The 21,433-nt window shown below is 37.9% G+C and overlaps 1 protein-coding gene across 2 annotated transcripts in view; it reads right to left on the reverse strand.

Moving 5' to 3' along the window:
* Positions 1-1,898: 1,898 nt before the first annotated feature.
* Positions 1,899-21,433, reverse strand: part of LOC127454438 (cyclic AMP-responsive element-binding protein 5-like) — a 109,578-nt gene continuing 90,043 nt past the window's right edge. Inside the window, exons 8-11 of one of the 2 annotated variants that reach the window (XM_051721634.1) lie at positions 16,689-17,006; positions 13,807-14,016; positions 9,905-10,013; positions 1,899-5,538 (exon numbers count right to left, since the gene is read on the reverse strand). In XM_051721634.1, the coding sequence (XP_051577594.1) occupies positions 5,414-5,538; positions 9,905-10,013; positions 13,807-14,016; positions 16,689-17,006 (762 nt within the window). In that variant the 3' untranslated portion in view covers positions 1,899-5,413. Of the gene's footprint in view, positions 5,539-9,904; positions 10,014-13,806; positions 14,035-16,688; positions 17,007-21,433 lie in introns of both variants that reach the window. The other variant, XM_051721632.1, reaches the window with a different exon arrangement.

Below are 21,433 nucleotides of genomic sequence, written 5' to 3' on the forward strand. Positions count from 1 at the left end.
GGATTTTGCAAATGCAATTAATTTTTTATCTGCACTTATTATTTTTTGATTCATGCTTATTATTTTGATTCACGCTTATTATTTTTGGATCCGTGACCACAATGTTTTGATGGGATTTTGATCCCATATAGTTCACCCAAAATTTGGGGAAATCCCAGATTTGTATGACTTTCTGCTGAACAAAAATAAATGTAAAATATATATATATATATATATATATATATATATATATATATATATATATATATATATATATATCTCTGCTCTGTAGGTCCATACAATGCAAGCAAATGGTGGCCAGAACTTTGAAACTCCAATATGCACATAAAGGCAGCATATAAGTAATCAATAAGACTCCAGTGGTTAAATCCATATCTTCAGAAGTGATATGATAAGTGTGGGTGAGAAAAAGATCAATATTTAAGTCATTTTTTTACTACAAATCTCCACTGTCACTTTCAAATTCTTCTTCTTTTGTTTTTGGCGATTCGTATTCATTGTACATATCGCCACCTTCTGGACAGGGAGGAGAATTTATGGGAAAAAAGGAATTAATTATTGATTTGTTTATCACCCACACCTATCATATCACTTCAGAAGACATGGATTTAACCACTGGAGTCATATGGATTACTTTTATGCTTTTTGGAGCTTCAAAGTTCTGGCCACCATTAACTTGTATTGTATAGACCTACAGAGTGGAGATATTTTTATAAAAATCTTTGTTTGTGTTCAGCAGAAGAAAGAAAGTCATACACATCTGGGATGGCACAAGAGTGAGTAAATGGTGAGAAAATTTAAATTTTTGGGTGAACTATCCCTTTAAGAATGAGGGCATCATTTCAACAGGGATAAAAAAAATCTTATTCTGGCAATATACTGGAATTGTCAAGACTAGACTACCTAAGGCTTAATTCAAATAATTCTCTGGGTAGTTCATTGTATTTTTATTTTCTATATATAATCCTGCATTACCAGCCATGTTTCACTCACATGGTAGGGCTGCTTGCATTTCATTATCAAGTCATTCAAAGTGACTATTTAAAGTTTGTTTTGAGGCCTATCATGAACAGGTTATTAACATGATAATTTAACAGAACATAAAGTCCTTGTTTTATGGATTTTGTACAGACAGATCTTTTGTGGATAAAGCCACTTTTACTTTAATTAAACGATTCCAGGGCAAGATTAAATTTGCTTTGGACACAAATCTGCCTGCTAAATGACCATTAACCAGTATATGGTGAAAGTTTTGTCCACCAGAGGTCTCTAGTACATTACTGTAAACAATTACACAATAAATGTTGTAACTGCAGATGAAAAAAATAAATGAAAAATGTTTTTCAATGGTGGAATTCTATTGCAAACAAAACTTTAATCATTTGGTTCATAATATACAGTGCATAGCGATTTTATGCAAGACGAGGAAAGTCAGAAAGCACTACAAATGCTAATTTACTCTTTTATTATTAAAAAGGGTAAAAATTGTATGTGCATAAATGACATCATCATTCATTGAAAAGTCTTTGTTACAGAACAAGTGCTTTATTTTTCTTATTGTAATATAGCTGTTGTGGTCTCACATCTGTACATTTGCATAAACACAAACTTTTCAAGGCATTAACAAACATATAAAATATACAAAGTTATGCAAGCATGTGTGAATTCATGAATTCATTATGTGTAACAAACAATGCAATGTTTTAGGCGAACATTTGAAGACTGCAAGTGCTATGCAAACATTATGTACAAACAAGTACCAAACATGTACTCCTTTCAAAAAGAAAGGTGGTTGCATTAAAGGAACACGATTACAAAAATTAATAAGAATTTATACAATATTTATAGGTTTGCTGCAATGATACATTTATAGTTCTATTAATGTGTATTCATTGTCCTCCACCTAAAAAAAAAAAAAAAAAAAAAAAAAAAACATGCACACAAAAGCACACATAAACTTGTGCTCACACACACAAAAATCTCCCTCCATTTTCTTAGAATGTTATTACAAAAGACATGTTCATCGACCCACTGTAACAAGGACTGATGCCAAATCAACATGTTGAGATTAATGTCCGTTTCTCACTCAAAACAAATAAAATATTTCCATTTGAGTGTGTTCCTGTGTGTGTGTGTGTTTTGTTGCTTGGCTAAGAGATGATGTAACCCTACGTAGATACTCTCCCGAGCCACTTTGCTTTAAATGAAGACATAGGAGATGAAATACAATGCAACTTTAGACTGTTGTCTGTCTTTACTGCTGAAGGATAGCTTGAATCCCTGCAGCTATTGAACTCTACCGCAGTCCTCCACGGAGAACCATTTTAAACTGCTGTTTAGCATGCCCCTCTCACCATTTTTACATCATCATGTAAAGTCTGAGGTCTGGGATGTTTACTCAAATGCATTCACCAAACTCAGGATAACGTTCAACTCACAAACCATAAACACTAGTGCAGCACTGAAATTCACACTGAGATTCACTCAGATTCCAATTCAAAACCACATTACATGCAAAAAACAAAACAAAACAAAAAAAACATTAAATGTTGATTTGAGATACTTAAAGAGAAGATGCTGAGAACCAGCCAAACTGTCCAAATGGGTCCAAAGGTCCAAATGGAAAAAATATATATATAATCAAGTTTCGAGTTCATCTTGATGTCACCCATTTCACAGTGTGAAAAACAGGACTTCTCTAAAGGGTATAATGGGTGTCAAGTCAGACAGTTTAATTGGTATAGTCTTAAAGCTATAGGAGCTCTTTACTGAACGCTGCCTAACCCAAACCATCAGGCTACAGTCTTGTGTATGAATTGCATCCTAATTCTTTTCCACTGGGGTTACCACTCCGGGCTCCAATCCGGTTGGTCCATAAAAGGCTGTGTTGTTCCAGTCTTGACAGTGGCTGGCTCTCGCTGGTGGGAACTGGGAATCGCTGAGTCTTCTATATGGCTATTCCATCCTCTGATGCACAGAGGTCAAAGTGCAAAGACAGCTACATGATTTCCACCTCTCAAGGTGGAGGTTGTTTAGCACGCTCGTGTTCCAAACACAGTGCTGTGAGGAAAGGCGAAAGGGAATCAATATGTTCCATTTAGTAGGGACATAAAATCCTCTACAAACTATGAAAAACATGAAACAGAGTTCTGAGCTTAGCTGCTGGAAGAAAGGCCCTTTTCTGCAGATGGGAAACATTTTGGTGTCTCTCCATTTTACACAAGCCAAGACATATCCAGCTTGCCTGTTGGTCAGTGGGAAATGGCCATGCTGTACACCAAAGGCCTCCTTGGTTCTAGAAGGTAGTAAAAGTAAACTAACACCAAAACAATATAAAAAATAAACAAAACAAAATGAAGAAACAAAGTAATGAAATTAAACAAAACAAGACAAAAAAAAGAATAAACAAATAAAACACACCAAATTAAATGAAACAACAAAACAAAACAAAATGAAGAAACAAAGACACAAAAATAAAATAAACTAAACATCAGATCGAAACTAAACAAAACAAAAAAATGAAACAAAACAAAACAGTGTCTAATGCAGTTTCTAAAAAATAATTACATTATTAAGGCCTCAAAGTTAATTTGAAATTTAAAATAAATGCAGTGATATCAATGTATTATTAATGGCTGACATTCTACCTTATGTGAGTAGATAAGACATTTTTGTGCACATTGTGACATTTGGAAAGCAAAGTCTAGATCAGACTAGATCAGTACCTGTGTAAAAATAGTAAAATGCTACACTTTTGCAGTAAAGAGAAAAAGAAAAGAGGACCAAATTACTATTCAGCGTCTAAAAGCACTAATATCCAGTTTTACGGTCTATGCTAATAGACTTGTGAGGTATACAGGACTTTGCACATACATCCCTTACAACCATGCAAAGGGAACAAACAGGTTTCACTTTGGAATGTCATATTAACAGTAAGCTGCTGCTCGTATACTAACATCTCCAATACACAACAGCACCTTTCCAGAAACTTGCATGGGCTTCTACAGAATTTCTTGAGGACTCCTAGTTTACTGCAGAAATTATCCTGGTCCATGTCCTGAAGAACATCTCATAAGATTCTTGTGAACCAAGATATATAGGCCTCTAATATAAAATGGGACGTACAGTATAAAGATATATCATATCATATGCATTAGCCTATCTGTTAGAGTAAATTTATGCTCTTGAAGTGCCACTGAATCTATACTTTCAGCCAAAACTAGAGCATTTAACAATTCATTTGGCTCTGATGGAAGTTTTCCATAGCTTCGGGAACAGCAAATGCTTTCTTTTTTTCCATTGCACTATTCAGGTGCAAGACTCAATGAATTGATGGAGCATTTTGGATGGTGGTTAGGGAAAGACCATGTATGAGCACTTGACAATAATATTGTCTAATCTTACTCTGAGCAGAAGACCTCAAAACCCTATTAAAGAATGTGGTGTAATATCCAGTTCACAAACTAATCTTAAACAGATACCCAAATTAATTGCCACAAGTAAATATCATATCCAAATTAATGAGGACCAGGGGTAAATCCAACCAGAAGTTACACCAACTTAAAATGAAACAGCTGATGGTATCTTCTGAAAACACGGCCACAGCTGTGACCACTCTGAGAATATCCAGAAATCTCACACATGTTAAGCAGGGCATATGCTTACAGAAACCTGTGTCAGCTTGATATATGCATTCCATTTACATGATCTGTACCAGCTAAGGAGCCAGAGCTGTTTTGTTTTAAGAAGATAACTCAGATATTTTTTCATCTTAAACGTACATGTGAAATGCCAGGAGGCTAATAGGTTGAGCTTAATCAGATCTATATTCTGGTCCAAGTAAGAAGGTGAAGACAATTAGATTGCTGAGCTCATAAAATATTTAAATTGCATTTTTAGTCTGCCTTCATTTGCATTGACCTTCACTGACTTTCCTCATTTATCCTTTTGAATTAGATATATAATAGGAATGTGAGAGTAATTGTTATAAAGTCCTAACAGAACCGAAAGGACACAAACAGCATCTTTTTGGCAATGGAAAATTCATAGTAATAGAATAGCACATAGTACAGCTCCAGCTACTATCTGAATGTTGCTCATTTGTAAAGGCAGTAATCCAGTAGTAATCCAGTAACAAATAAAGTTTGTGTTTCCACAACATCCCATCAGTGATGTTCATGACAAGCGAGATGGTGCCTGATGAATCATGCAGACTCCCTGTTTTAAAGCTGACTCAAATGCTAACAAAACAAACATAAAAAATGGAACTAAACATGTGAATCAATTTACGTTTACAAAAGTCAAACAGAAGAGAAAGCTGCCACAGAGGCACAGAGATGTGTGTCTATCCACAGAGTTTGCAGTCAGGATGTCCAGCGTGGGGCTGCATTGGGAGTGTGTGGGCTGAGAGTCTCTAGTGGATGGGGTTAATATCTGTGCGGTGATTGGGTGCTGTGCTGGAGGTGGTGATGGTATTGTGCTGGATGACCTGCTGCTGGGTCGCAGGGGTGGGACTTCCTGCCGGACTGCTCTCTGGACCTGAGGCACAAGAGAAGACATCACAATGTCTTTGTCCATCCATCCATTCATCCATATCTGTCTATCTATCTATCTATCTATCTATCTACAGTTGAAGTCAGAAGTTTACATCCACCTTCACAATTCCTGGCATTTAATCATAGAAAACTTTCCCTGTCAGTTAGGTCAGTTAGGATCACTATTTTATTTTAAGAATGTGAAATGTCAGAATAATAGCAGAGAGAATGATTAACTTCCTGGCTGATGTCTTCAGATGTTGCTTCAATATATCCACATAATTTTCCTTCCTCATGAACCAGTCCTTCCTGCAGCAAAGCACCCCCACAAAATGATGCTACCACCCCCAAGCTTCACAGTTGGGATGGTGTTCTTCAGCTTGCAAGCCTCACCCTTTTTCCTCCAAACATAACAATGGTCATTATAGCCAAACAGTTCAATTTTTGTTTCATTAGACCAGAGGACATTTCTCCAAAAAGTAAGATCTTTGTCCCCATGCACACTTGCAAACTGTAGTCTGGATTTTTATGGTGGTTTTGGAGCAGCGGCTTCTTCCTTGCTGAGCAGCCTTCCAGGTTATGTCGTTATAGGACTTGTTTTACTGTGGATATAGATACTTGTCTACCTGTTTCCTCCAGCATCTTCACAAGGTCCTTTGCTGTTGTTCTGGAATTGATTTGCACTTTTCGCACCAAACTACATTGATGGCTGCGTGGTCCCATGGTGTTTATACTGCATACTATTGTTTGTACAGATGAACGTGGTACCTTCAGGCATTTGGAAATTGCTCCCAAAGATAAACCAGACATGTGGAGGTCCACAATTATTTTCTGAGGTCTTGGCTGATTTCTTTTGATTTTCCCATGATGTCAAGCAAAGAGCCACAGAGTTTGAAGGTAGGCCTTAAAATACATCCACAGGTAAACCTCCAATTCAGTACTCCTCCTATCAGAAGCTAATTGGCTATTTATCTAAAGGCTTGACATCATTTTCTGGAATTTTCCAAGCTGCTTAGTTAACTTAGTGTATGTATACTTCTGACCCACTGGAATTATGATTTAGTCAATTAAAAGTGAAACAATTTGTCTGTAAACAATTGTTGGGAAAATTATTTGTGTCATGCACAAAGGAGATGTCCTAAGCGACGTGCCAAAACTATAGTTTGCTAATATGAAATCTGTGTGTTTTAATGACTTCAACCTAAGTGTATGTAAACTTTTGACTTCAACTCTATCTATCTATCTATCTATCTATTTATCTATCTCTGTCTGTCTGTCTGTCTGTCTGTCTATCTACAGTGGCAAGTAAAAGTATGTGAACCCTTTGGAATTACCTGCATTAATGTATACATTTGTCTTAAAATCTGATTTGATCTTCATCTAAGTTACAGTAATGAACATATTATATTGTTCTTGTACATACTGAATATATCATTCACACATTCAGAGTAGGTTGGAAAAAGTATGTGAACTCCTAGGCTAATGATGACAACAAAAGCTAATTAGAGTCAGGAGTTGGCAAACCTGGCATCTAATTAATGAAACGAGGTTGGAGGTGTGGGTTAGAGCTACTTTGACTTATAAATAGCACTCAGAAAATTTGCTATTCAAGAAGCATTTGCTGACATGGACCATGCCTTGCAAAAAAGAGATCTCAGAGGAGCTACTCTCTGTTCATGAGTCTACTATACAGAAAACATTAAACAGGCATGGTGTCCATGGCAGGACACCACGAAGGAAAATACATTTTAGAATACATTGCCAATGCATCAATTGACACTATACATACAATTATAAACCAAAATTAATGCTGAAGTTTAATTTGCTGAAGTTTAAAATCTCAAAAATATTATTTTCTCTGGCTGCCGTTCAGCCTCTATCATGCACACACTGGGTCTCTCTCGTCTCTCTATGACAGGAAGTGAGTATTTTCGGGTGATGTGAAAAGATCCGGTGTCATGATTCTGTTCTGTCTGCCCTTCAGTTTCTGTCTGTGTTTCTGTTAACCATGTACTTCCTTGACCCTGGCTCCTCATTAACCATGTCACTCTCCCTTGTTTAGTCCTTGTTATGTTAATTGCCTTCACCTGTTCCTCATGTGCCTTGCCTATATATTGTTCCCTCTTGTATTTGTCAGATAATTTTGTGAGTTTTGTTACTAGTCATTCTGTTCCTGTCTTGTTCCCGGTCAGTCTTGGTTATTATACTTTTTCTAGTTTGTTTTGTTTTCTCTCCCCAGTGAGAGTTTTGTGTTATCTGTTCTGTTTTTAGTTATTTTAATATAATTATTTATATTTTCACTCATTCCTGCATTTGGGTCCTCATTCTTGACTCATTCCTAATCTGTGACATACTGCAGCTTGCAGTTGAGTCAAGCGAGTATCTCCTGGAAATTTTTATATGCCAATTTTAGCCACAGGAAGTGGAGAAAAAAACAAGTGAAGTTTCAGGAAGTAAAACAAAAAAGGATACTGTATTAATTGCATGCATTTTTTAATGCGTTAAACAGTCTGTTGTTAAATGCAGAAATTAACACATTAAATTTCCCAGCCCTAATAAACTCAGCAAAAAAAGAAACGTCCTCTCATTTTCAACTGCTTTTATTTTCAGCAAACTTAACATGTGTAAATATTTGTATGAACATAAAAATTCAACAAATAAGACATAAACTGAAAAAATGTCACAGACATGTGACTAACAGAAATGGAATAAAGTGTCCCTGAACAACGGGGGGGTCAAAAGTAAAAGTCAGTATCTGGTGTTGCCACCAGCTGCATTAAGTACTGCAGTGCATCTCCTCCTCATGGACTGCACCAGATTTGCCAGTTCATGCTGTGAGATGTTACCCCACTCTTCCACCAAGGCTCTTGCAAGTTCCCGGACATTTCTGGGGGGAATGGCCCTAGCCCTCACCCTCCGATCCAACAGGTCCCAGACATGCTCAATGGGATTGAGATCCATGCTCTTCGCTGGCCATGGCAGAACACTGACATTCCTGTCTTGCAGGAAATCACGCACAAACAGAGCAGTATGGCTGGTGGCGTTGTCATGCTGGGGGGTCATGTCAGGATGATGCTGTGACACATCGTCATAACAGACCCTCCACCTCCAAATCGATCCCGCTACAGACTTCGGTGTAACGCTCATTCCTTCAACGATAAACACGAGTCAGACCATCACCCCTGGTGAGACAAAACCGCGACTTGTCAGTGAAGAGCACTTTTTGCCAGTCCTGTCTGGTCCAGCGAAGGTGGGTTTGTGCCCATAGGCGACATTGTTTGCCGGTGATGTCCGGTAAGGACCTGCCTTACAACAGGCCTACAAGCCCTCAGTCCAGCCTCTCTCAGCCTATTGCAGACAGTCTGAACACTGATGGAGGGATTGTGCATTCCTGGTGTAACTCGGGCAGTTGTTGTTGCCATCCTGTACCTGTCCCGCAGGTGATACTCGGATGAACAGATCCTGTGCAGGTGTTGTTACACGTGATCTGCCACTTCGAGGACGATCAGCTGTCCTTCCTGTCTCCCTGTATCACTGTCTTAGGCGTCTCACAGTTCAGACATTGCAATTTATTGCCCTGGCCACATCTGCAGTCCTCATGCCTCCATGCAGCATGCCTACTGCACGTTCATGCAGATGAGCAGGGACCCTGGGCATCTTTCTTTTGGTGTTTTCAGAGTCAGTAGAAAGGTCTCTTTAGTGTCCTAAGTTTTTATAACTGTGATCTTAATTGTCTACCGTCTGTAAGCTGTTAGTGTCTTAACGACTGTTCCACAGGCGCATGTTCATTAATTGTTTATGGTTCCTTTGAACAAGCATGGAAAACATTGTTTAAACCCTTTACAATTAAGATCTGTAAAGTTATTTGAATTCTTTAAAATACAGTGTCCTGAAAAAGGGATGTTTCTTTTTTTGCTGAGTTTATATATAATAATATTTATATAAAGTGAACATAATAAAAAACACATTTAGATGAATTTTTTCAAAATTCACTTTAGATTAGTCAAGAATTAGAATGATCAGAAAGACAGTGTACAGGCAGTGTACATAGCCATAAGTCATTAACTTCAGAGTGATAATGGGAACATTTATCATTTTTTGATGGAATACGAAAAATGTCTTCCTTCTTTCTGCATCACAAGCACTGCCAAGACAATATGTTTTTTAGGAACTGAGAAAATGAGCGTGTTTTGCCCATAACTCCAGGGAGTGGCAGCCTCCATACATTTCAAAATGTCACAAGTATCTATATCAATGGGTGTGCCCCTACAGTGGATCTATACTAAAATAGATAGAAAGATACACATCTGCCATTACATAGTTTCACCTCTGGCCATATTTTGTGTGCGTATGTGTGTGCTAGTACTTACTGAGGTAACCTTGCGACTCTTTCTGCATGGTGGTGATGGGGCAGTCCTTATGTGTCAATAAAAGCTGTTTCAGTTGTGTCACTTCGTTCTTTAGCATGGTGACCTCATTCTGTTAACAAACATCAGGAAAACATAAAACATTCAGAAACATTCCCTCATTGCTTACAGGAACTCAATAAATTGTTGCTAGAAAGTGAAATCTCCGATAATACGCTTTGGATACAAAGATAAAACCAAACATTTTACTGGTGTTTAGCAACATAAGGTAATCAAAAGTAAATGCCCCTCATTACTTTTGCAGAACCAGATAAAAGCATGCATATGCCACAACATTTCCTACATGCAGTTTGGCTGGATTTAATTGTTAAAGATTTATTCTCCATTGAAATTCCTTCATAGTTTAAGATTAAGCTTAAGCCGTGTTTGGGAACGTTTATGAACGCTAGCCTCTCAGCTCCTTAGAATGCAAACAAATCCAAACAAAGGCACACATGTTTACGATGTTCTGTTTTTGTCATAAACCCATACGATACTTTTCATAATCATGACAAACATGTTGGAAAAAGGTCTCATGTGGATGGATTGGCAGCTACACATCAAACCTCCCTGCAGACACACTAAAATTAAAGGCCAGACAAGTCTGAGTCTCATTAGACAACCTCATAATGAACAGGTGGTGAATTCACTGCAATTACAGTTGTGGGCAACACAAGCAACTGATCAGCCAAGGTTCTTGAATTTGATTAAACCATCTGGCCGAACCAATATGAAAAGATAGCACTATTTCATGGGTGCTTGGTGGAGAAGAATCCCCGCATTGACAGGTACCATGTCTGTGGGGTGAATATTTCACAAAAGGCAAAACAAGCCTGAACAGTGGATTACCATGGGAGTGCCAGGGTGTCTATTAGAGTCAAACTATGCAAAAGCAAAGAAAAACAAACAAATTTAACATATTTTTTCTATTGTTGGTGGGAACTTTTAATATGAGGGTGGTATAGCTGGTTTAAACCCACAACGGGCAACCCACGAATAATGAGACTAAACCTCAGATAAAAAGCATCTTATACAAGCATTAACTAAATGAAAAATAAGCAGATCAACGATAAAGAAGTATGGTCATTCCGTGTCAACTCAACCAGAGGTGCCTGGCTCAATTTTTGTAATCATTTTTTACTGGTGAAAGAAATACATAAATGATGATGAGAGCCAAAATATTAAATGTCATTGATCAATATTTACTGAGTAATCATTTATTTTGTAGAGGAGGGTCAAAATTACAATTTTCACCTATGATTTTGGAGCAAAACTACAGGATAGAAAATAACCTTAGAAAGGTGGCAGTGCCATTATTTTATTTTTATACAGATATATTTAGGTCTGTTACTAAAATGAGTTGACTTCAGCACATCTTTTTGCATTATATGCCAATGGTCAAAAAATCCAGTGTAGCTTCAGTTCTGGCAGGTCACGTAAGTCAAGCTCAGCTGATCATGACGTCCAGCACTAATTCAGACACTTATCAGAGCAGTTCTATTTAAGTCCTCCATTTATTCATTGACTTAGCTGCCTTTACATTGCATAGATGCAAGATGCACTTAACACCCTCCTCCATCCCCAGCTCCACCTCTTGTATAGTCTTGTTGTTCTGTGCTCTTAGACTACAACAGATTGCCAATTTGAAATTTCTGTCTTTATATGTTATTGCGGCATGTTCTTTAATTAACAGCTTGATAACAACAGATTACTTCAATTGTCTTTCCTGTTAGTGAATAAAATTATTCATTCAAAGCATTCAAGTCAACGTATTAATTTGATGGAAGTGGTCCTGACTGAAATAAAATAAATAAATAAATAAAATAAAAACTTTTTATTATGTTTTTCTAAAGTTGGAATGCATATAACTCCAGAAGTATTAAAGATATCTTAATATCCTTTTAGATTCTGGTTTAAAACACTCTTTCATTTTGTATCTTCATTTTTAAGGTGCTATACAGTTAAATCCCAGAGACATGGGGCTCTCAGTGTCTCCATACATAAATTGTTACCTTTTACCCACTTTCAATCATCGAAAACCAATGTGGGTATGAAGCTAGTTTTTCTTGTCAAACAAAACAAGGTCTGAAGTACAAATAATGTTGGAATTAGAAATTTGGTTGATTTGACATGGAATAACCAATACTAATAAGTACTAGAATAAGCATGAGTTAGGGATAATGTACTGTCAGCCAGTCATTTCTGCAAAATTAACCCATTCAGAATGACACAAGACCTGTTCACCTGTCTTGATCACTTTGTCAGGGTTTATTTTGTTATAATTACTGGCTAACTTATCCCGCTTATTACATGGCTACTTACCGAAATAAGGAAATAAATGGACATGAAATATTGATTTGAGTTTAAATGATTTTGTTATGTGAGAATAAAGACAGCTTGAAACAATACATGAATACATGAGCTACATGAAACTAGCACAGTGTAGGAGATTGCTTGCTAGGCACAACAGTCAAAAATACAGTTTAGCAGTCATTATTAAAAAATATGTGCTGTGACTGACCAATCAGAATCAAGTTTTCTAGAAAACTGCACTGAAAAAATTGTTAACTTCAAAATTTGCTTCATTTGGTATCACTGAATCAACATGAATACATTAGACTAAACCATCAAAACTAATTGTATAGGTTAAATCAGGCAAAAAAGCTCCTTAAAGGGATAGTTCACCCAAAAATTAAAATACTCTCATCATTTACTCACCCCCATGCCATCCCAGGTGTGTATGGCTTCCTTTCTTCTGCTGAACACAAATTAAGATTTAGAAGATTATTTCAGCTCTGAAGGTCCTCAAAATGCAAGTGAATGGGTACCAAAATTTTGAAGCTCCAAAAAGTCCATAAAGGCAGCATAAAAGTAATCCATATTACTCCAGTGGTTAAATCCATGTCTTCAGAAGTGATATGATAGGTGTGGGTAAGAAACAGATCAATATTTGTCTTTTTTTACTATAAATTCTCTTCCCTGCACAGTAGGTGGCAATATGCAAAAAAATGCAAATCACCAAAAACAAAAGAAGAAGAATGTGGAAGTGAAAGTTGAGATTTGTAGTAAAAAAGGACTTAAATATTGATCTGTTTCTCACCCACACTTATCATATCACTTCTGAAGACATGGATTTAACCACTGGAGTCTTTTTGGACCTTCAAAGTTCTGACCATCATTCACTTGCATTGCACAGACGTACAGAGCTGAGATATTTTTCTAAAAATCTTTGTTTGTGTTTAGCAGAAGAAAGAGAGTCATACACATCTGAAATGGCATGGAGGGTGATTAAATGATGAGAGAATTTTCATTTTTGGGTGAACTATCCCTTTAAGGTAACTGCAGTTTACCACTTTTTACTGTGTGTAATAAATTAAATGATGTGGCCCAATGGGAAAGATTAGTGCAGCATTTACCCTACACATCCTCAAAATACTGTATATACATTACTTACATTAACATTGACACAGAGCATCAATCTTTCAGGTAAATCTCTAGGACTATTGAGAGTCCAAATTAATGTGTTCAAAGGGGAACCTCTCATGTGCCATGATGCGCTAAGGTTTTACTGGCCTACAAACCACACACTGAGCTGCAGCTGGTTGTGCTCTGGTAAGTCTGTAGACCTCAATAACCCACTGACCCTACCCTCCACACAGCTCTCAGTCTACAGTAGCTTCAGCTGTCAAATGAAGGGTGTTTATGAGCTTCTGTGGCCTAGAGTAAGCTAATACTGAATGAAATATGAGGCCCCGTGTGAAATATCTTAGTGTGTGTTCCAACGTGAAGTGCATTTTAACGCTTAAGAACAGAGGCTTTGAGCTGAGGAGAAGAGTGAGAATGAGTGACTTGGGCTGGATTCTGACCTGCAACTGCATGTTGGTTTGGGTGAGCTCTTCTGCTTTCTTTTCTAGAGACATCACCCACACTTTCCTTTTCTGTCTGCAGCGTGTGGCAGCCGCACGATTCCTCTCCAGGAACTTCCGTCTGCGCTCGTCTGGGTCCTCGTCCATGACTCGTCTGCGACGACCTCCGCTGGGCGGCGGGGACTGGAGGGTCTGCGTTGGCTGCATTTGCTGTGCAGCAGGAGATAACTGTTAAAAAAAAAAAGAACAACAAATAAACTACACTGTAAAAAGTGGTAACCTGCAACTGTTACCTAGAAGAGCAATTTCTACCTAGTTTAGGGTTGGGTTAGGGTTAGGTCTAGTTTTGTTGTTGTAACTTAATTTATTCAGGTTGATTCAGTTATTTATTTTTTTTTTTTTCTTGAATCCAACCAGTTTATTTAGATGTTACCACATAATGCAAATTTTCAGGTTAATATTTTTTCAGTGTATTCAGAGCAGTGATTATAATGGTTGTCAGTAAAACTTTACAAAGTTATGGAAGTTGCCATCTTATTTGTTCACACAGACAGTATTCAAGCCACTTTAATAAGCTGTTGCATGAAGAGGACAATTTGAGAGTCACACCTGTTCGTAAACACGGTAGTTAATTCCAAATACTGACTGTGTGAACATAGCCATAGTCTGACATTAGATTATACCCAGAGGCATCATATTCATATTCACAATTCTGGCTTCAGGCCAATCACCTGCCCAAAATGTCCCTCCTTGGACTCAGTACACCCCACGCTCAGAGCTCTCCAGCCAGCAACGTCTGGGAGTTTTCATTAAAACAACATGTGCCATGTACACGTGGCCCTACAGCCCTATGATGGACGTCTGGGTGTGAGAAACAGCAGTTTGAATTACAGGCTGCCCCACCCTCATAAAGAGGTGTTAGGGTCCAGTTTTCCACCGTACACATACACTTAGACGAATACTCTTTGACACCCTGAGAACCAGGGCCGCTACCAGGCCCACAAAAAGCTTCTTTGACATGTGCTTGGCAGTTGCCGATGTTTGCCGTCTTCAGATCATTACGGGATTCTGGAGGGCAATGGAAAATGCAGTGGCTTTGATGATTTGTATGTATACAGAGCCCCTTCTTTGGCTTAATAATACATTAGAGTCAGAATTTCTGAATCACAAAAAGCTGGATTTAGTAATACACAGCCTAAATAGTCTGAGTGCTATGGTCAAGAACTGAGAAGAATTCTAATAGATGCAAACTTCACCCTTCAAAGGCAGAAGTTTCATTTTCAGGGCAGCAATTTGTGTCATTCACAAAGTGTCTACTGTTTAAATTGTCCCAGGTTGATTAAAAAAAGCCTTCTAACCCCATTCTATTCAGTTTAACGCAAACTTTAATGGAATATTCTGGGTTCAGTACAAGTTAAGCTTAATCAACAGTATTTGTGGCATAATGTTGATTACCACAAAAATTAAATAGAATTAATTAGTCAAAAAAGTTTTTATTCATTTTGACTAATAAAAAAAGCAAAAAACGAGGATACAATGAGACACTTACAATAGACGTTAATGGGGCCAGTTTTTGGAGGGTTTAAAGGCAGAAATTTCAAGTTTATAATTTTATAAAAGCATTTACATCAATTCTTTTGTTAAAACTTGTGTATCATTTGAGTGTGAAGTTGTTCAAATCTTCGTTTATATGGTCGTTTTAGGGTTTTACGGTTTACGCCGTTATGTGTCATTGCAACAGAGTTGTAAAATTGGATATAATTTTACACAGAAATGGTTAGTAGGCGATTTTATCACACTAAAAGCATTTCAACACGCATATTGTTTATGTATTGTGTCTATACTTTTGAAACCGTGGAGTATTTTAACATTTACGGATTGGCCCCATTCACTTCCATTGTAAGTGCCTCACTGTAACCCAGATATTTGCTTTTATTAAAGAAAAGGAGGGACAAGTCAAAATTTATTTTTGTGGTTATCAACATAATGCCACAAATGCTGTCGATTGAGCTTAACATGAATTGAACCTGGAATAGTCCTTTAAATTAAACTCAACTATGTTCATTTCAACTCGATTCTTCCAACTCCACATCACATTCCTTCTGAAAAGACTGGCTTGGTCTTTTGCTGGTTAGTGCAGGTTTGATGCTGGCCATGCTGTTAACCAGCAATACTTAGTTGGCAAAGCTGCTCGACCTGCACATTTTTTCTTATGATGCTGGTTGACCAAGGAAGTCTTCGGGACTGTTCACACTGAATTTTGCATCCCTCTGCTCTGCTTTTCTATCGGTTTGCTATGTAAATATCAACTGTATGGACATCTTTGACAGTTGCATTGAGTGTCACTGTTTTTTGTTTTTTTTTCAGCATCTTGCACAGGAGCGCCACATATTTAGATGCCATATCAAGTTAAAAAGAACTTCAACTGCATTCTGCTCTATTCGTGGTGCTGTTACTAGATTTTGTTTAGCGCAAGGATGCATTCGGTGTGAACAGTCCCTTACTGGTTAAGCTAGTCAACATAACATGTTGGAACACCACTGCCCTACAAAGCCAAACTGCAGTAACTACACCAACACTGAAACTGATAAAATGGCTCCAAAGTTTATGATTATCCAGCCAAATATGGATTATAACAGTTTCACACAGTGTTTTCTGAATCTGAGCACAGTTGAGCCAAACCCATCAGCCACAAGACAGATCATGATTTCAGTTATAACAAAATGTGTAATTTGTGCAGGGCAGACCAGTACACCATCATCCCATAATAACCAAAACACAACATATGTACTCTAGTCCAATCAGCTCGGCCCAAATCAGCTTGCCCTGTTAAAACATTAACATCCCAATTAAATCTGGCCCCTATTGACCTATTTCAGTACCTGTGAAGCAGCGGAGTGCATGGGTGGATGTGGAGAGGTCTGATGTCCATGTGCAGGGTGGAGGTGGGGCGGGTGGGAGTTGTGGTGCCCGTGGCTCTGTGGGTGGTGATGGCTGCTCTGTGCATGGCTGGGGTGATGGTGGGCATGGTGCGAGTATCCGTGAGGTGGGCCCTGCATGTGCTGGTGTGGGTGAGAGTGCAGGTGGTGATGCCCACCCTGCTCCTGCCGTGATGACATCATCTCCATCATATGACCCATGGAGTTCATGCTGCCATTCGCCATGCCCCCTGGATGGTGGGCAAGGGCGGCTTTTAGTCTCTGAGTAGACAAATGGGGGGAAAATGTATATATTAGCGTGAAGTCCAGCAAATTTCAAATTTTCCATTTTAAAAAGCCCATATTATTAAGTGTACTGCCCCAAAATAATTACAAATATATTTTTTGGATCTGTCATGTTGACTAGCACTTGGGGACCAGGTTGTGAACACTGTGAAAAAACTTTTCATAATTTAGTTTTTTTTGTCCAGTAAAAATATCTAAACATCATTAAAACAATATTAATTTACTTGATAGGCAAAACTGCATATTAAGACTTGTTTTCAGAGAATACACGTTGAATGATATTTATTTTTCTTAATAGCTTTTTCTTGTTTTAAGCATATAGGCTATCTAACAAAATATAGTATTTTTTATGCTTTCGGTAAAATAACTAACTAACCAACTAACTGACTATCTAACTATCTAACTAACTAACTAACTAACTAAATAAATAAATAATGCCAATGAGTAAAGAAAAATCAATTTAATTCAAGATATGTTCTCTGATGATATGTCTTAAAGAGATATTTCACCCAGAAATTAAAGTGAATGGTTACTGAGGCCAACATTCTGCCTAACATTACCTTTTGTGATTCACAGAAGAAAGTCAAATGGGTTTGGAAAGACATGAAGGTGAGTAAATAATGACAGAACATTTATTATAGGGTGAACTATCCTTTTAAAATCTAATGCAGTTTTGCTTCTCAAATACATTAGGATGTTTACATATTTTAATTGAAAAAAGACACACACAAAAGAGTGACTGTTAAGATTTCACTTAACATGATAAAATGTGGATGCCTGTTCAATCAAGTGAGTGACTATATTTATTCTGATAAATCAAACGTGACGCACATGAATGTCCAAGCTAAACCAGTCACTTCCATTTACCCTCTCACCCACACACCCTCTTAAACACCAGAACACAAACCATTGCACTATCTGTCATCACTGTCTAAGAGCTTCATCTGAAGAGAGAGCCCAGTCCGGTGCGGGTCTGGCAGCAAGAAGCCCCTGAGGATTCCCTTGTACGTTTTGCCCATTTCCCCTCCGGCCTACGCACTGTTGCTTCAACCGTGTGGTCTACTTAAGCTTTCACCCAGAGCTGGTCTTGGAGTCTGACTCTAGAGACACTCAAAGCCTGTCTGTGTTTGGAATGTGTTTACCTGACTGCTCTCTCTCTCACTGAGCTGTTTTTCTGGGCAGCTCAATAAGACAACTTAGGGGGCTGAAAAAAGCCACAAGTATAAACATAAATGCTGCCAAAATATGTCCGATGGTTTGATCTGTTGACAGAACATGTAGACAAAATGAAAAAAAAAAAAAAAAAAATGAAAAAAGTACATAAGCGAATGCATATATACTTATATGTCTGCATCCATTAATTTGGGCTTTCTCAGATGTGAACCAAGGGGAAAAAAATCGGAGGAGTATTTTTAGAGAGTGTTGAGTCTACAGTATATATTTCCACAAGAGCTGAGCAAGTACACGAGTTTATAAGAAATGGGCCTGAGGTTTAAAAAAAAAAAAAAATCAATAAAAAAAATCAATGTAAAAATATATAAATGAAGTCAAGCAAAGATTATCCCATGGCCAGATTTTTAGAGAGCACTGCAAAAAAAAAAAGAAGATATATATATATATATATATATATATATATATATATATATATATATATATATATATATATATATATACACAACAGTTAGTTCCAGTCCTTGAATCTGATTGGATGAAAGACGTTCCATGAGTACTGATGGTCTCACACCATCAGCACTCTGACGCTTCACTGTGTGTTTCACTCCGCTTGTGTTCGTGCTGTTCTAAACTAAAGTATAAGAGCAGTGCAGATGTGTTAAGAGCCATCTGTCTTTTTACCTTTAATTTTGTGACATTACATATTTTAGACAGCAGGTGGCAGCAAAAGACCATTTTTGTGTGTAATATGAGCCAGTTGGTGACGAAGTGAGTCAGCGTCAGTCAGTGTTTACATTCAACAGCACTCCGTGATCGCTCGTATTAGTACTACACTACTAAAGCTAGGAAATAGCATTAACAGCTGAGAGACACAACAGACTGATTAATTACACAAACTCAAGGCGCTTACCTCTTACCGGAGTTTCCACATTGGAGAGAAAATACTGTTCAAAATGGCACAGATTGAGGTTTCTATAGTGAAACACTCTTGCGCACCTGTTACAGCAAAATAGGGAGGAATACCCCCACTTGGACAGCAATTTTCCACTGAGAAAATAGGATGAATTTCACCAAAATGACATTATCTTCAGAAAGCTGACTAACAGACTACAGCATCATCAACAGGTGATAGGACATGCTCCATATCTCTCACTCTCTCTCTCTCTTTCTCTCTCTCTCTCTCGCTCTCTCTATCTCTCTCACACACACACACACACAGACGCATCATTTTGAACCAGCAACGGCAGATTCTGATCCGTGGCGTAAGAAAGTAGTTCCATGCACAAATGTGTTTTTTATGACTGTACTCAGTTTTTCCTGAGTAAATTTGTTTTAATTGACTTGTTCATTGAACTGCATTATCACACTCGCAATCGTGCGATATGGCCCTAAATCAGCCCTGCTGTGATTACCTACAGCACTCGGCCTGCGGCTGAATCACAGCAGTGCCGATGTAAGGCCATATCGCACGATTGTGAGCGGCATCCAGTTAATAAAACGAGATTGGAGGGCCGCTTATCATCAAAGGAAAAATTAATTCCCAAGTTTATCAAGATATCCTACGGGATAATGTAAGGGTGGCTGTGTGCCAGCTGAAGCTCAGTAGAAGTTGGATGATGCAGCAGGACAATGACCCTAGACATTGAAATAAATCCACTATAGAATGGGCACAGCTACTGGAAACACTTGGTTTTTTAATCCAAGGGTTCACATACTTTTTCCATAGCCTTGTGAATATCTAATGGTATGTGTTCAATAAAAACATGAAAGATTATAACTGTGTGTGTGTTGTTAGCTTGAGCACATTGTGTATGTCTATACTTGTGACTTTAATGAAGATGAGATCACATTTTATGACCAATTAATGCAGAAAACCAGCTAATTCCAGAGGATTCACATACTTTTTCTTGCCACTGTATATATAATAATAATAATAAAATAATAAAAAATCAAGCCATGTCCCTGCCATGTTCCTGTTCTCTCTGGTGCTCCAGATGCTGTCAGTCAGAGAAGCCAGCGTCCAGAGATGTGTGTTTGTAACAAGCAGCACATTCACTCTCTGAGAGTCACAGCCAGCTGGACTGTATCTGAGGGCAAGGGCACAAGAGCATAGCATTCCTGTCTCTTCTCCTCTCATCTCCTCTCCTCTCTTCTCCTCTCCTCATTATCCAACAAAAACAATAACTCAGGCGTACCAACAATATAGTTCAAGAGGACACGTCAGGCATCTAAATACAAATCAAAACAAAATGGATCCAGTTTACACCTTTCAGATCTTTCTTTTCAAAATGTCTTTTTTTATGAGTCATCCAGGTTGCTATTTATCAAAACAAACCCAGGTTGATTTGATAAGCTGCTGGCCCTTGAGTCTCTCCAAGCCAAGCAAAGCCATTCCATCCCTCCCTAACTTCTCTCTGCCTTCAAACACTTCTGCCAAAGGCACAAGCACTAACCCACCCACCCTTAACTGGCATTAACACTACTTTCACCCACCATCTGCACCTTACCCCGTACTAACCCTTGCCAATTCTGCATCTAATGACCCACTATTGCCTTAATCAACATTTGTGCTGTAACACACAAAACACTTTCCACATCTAGTTAAGGAAACACTGCCAGCCACAATGAGACACCTACAATTTCTATTTTCCCTTCCTCCCGGTCTGGTATTTGGTGTTTGTCTGGCCTGTTCAAATACTATGTTTTATGTTGTAGTGAAAATGAGCAGAACTATATATACGTTTAAATATATTATAAAGTAGGGCTGTCAATAGATTAAAATAAAGATATTTCAATATAATATAAAATATATTCATAAAATCATTATAAATATGTAATAATTATAAATAGAATATATTATTCTTTGTTTCAATCCCGTATCATTGAACATAAGCCTACAGTCAACAGCAATCCATTCTGCAATTAAGTTCGTCAATCTGTCCTGTTCTTACAGGACATGTCCATGCATTCTATCTGCACTATTTTTCATTGTCGTTCTATGTACATATGTGTCAGAAGGACACTTTTGGAGCATCTCACTGGTTTGATGCTGTGTCAAGTTGAAAGTCAAATTGGAAATTGTGTCTCGAGATCCCTGTATTCTGTTGTGCTTTATCCAGCTGTCAGGAATGTGTGTCCTGTGTGACCGGCTCTCATTTTGTGGCTGAGCTGCTTGTGAGGTTTGATGAGGCGCGCTGACTGCCGCTTGCTGACACGGCTCTTTAAAACAC

The sequence above is a fragment of the Myxocyprinus asiaticus genome, chromosome 16 (genome assembly GCF_019703515.2).
Source record: "Myxocyprinus asiaticus isolate MX2 ecotype Aquarium Trade chromosome 16, UBuf_Myxa_2, whole genome shotgun sequence".
NCBI classification, from domain to species: Eukaryota; Metazoa; Chordata; class Actinopteri; order Cypriniformes; family Catostomidae; genus Myxocyprinus; species Myxocyprinus asiaticus.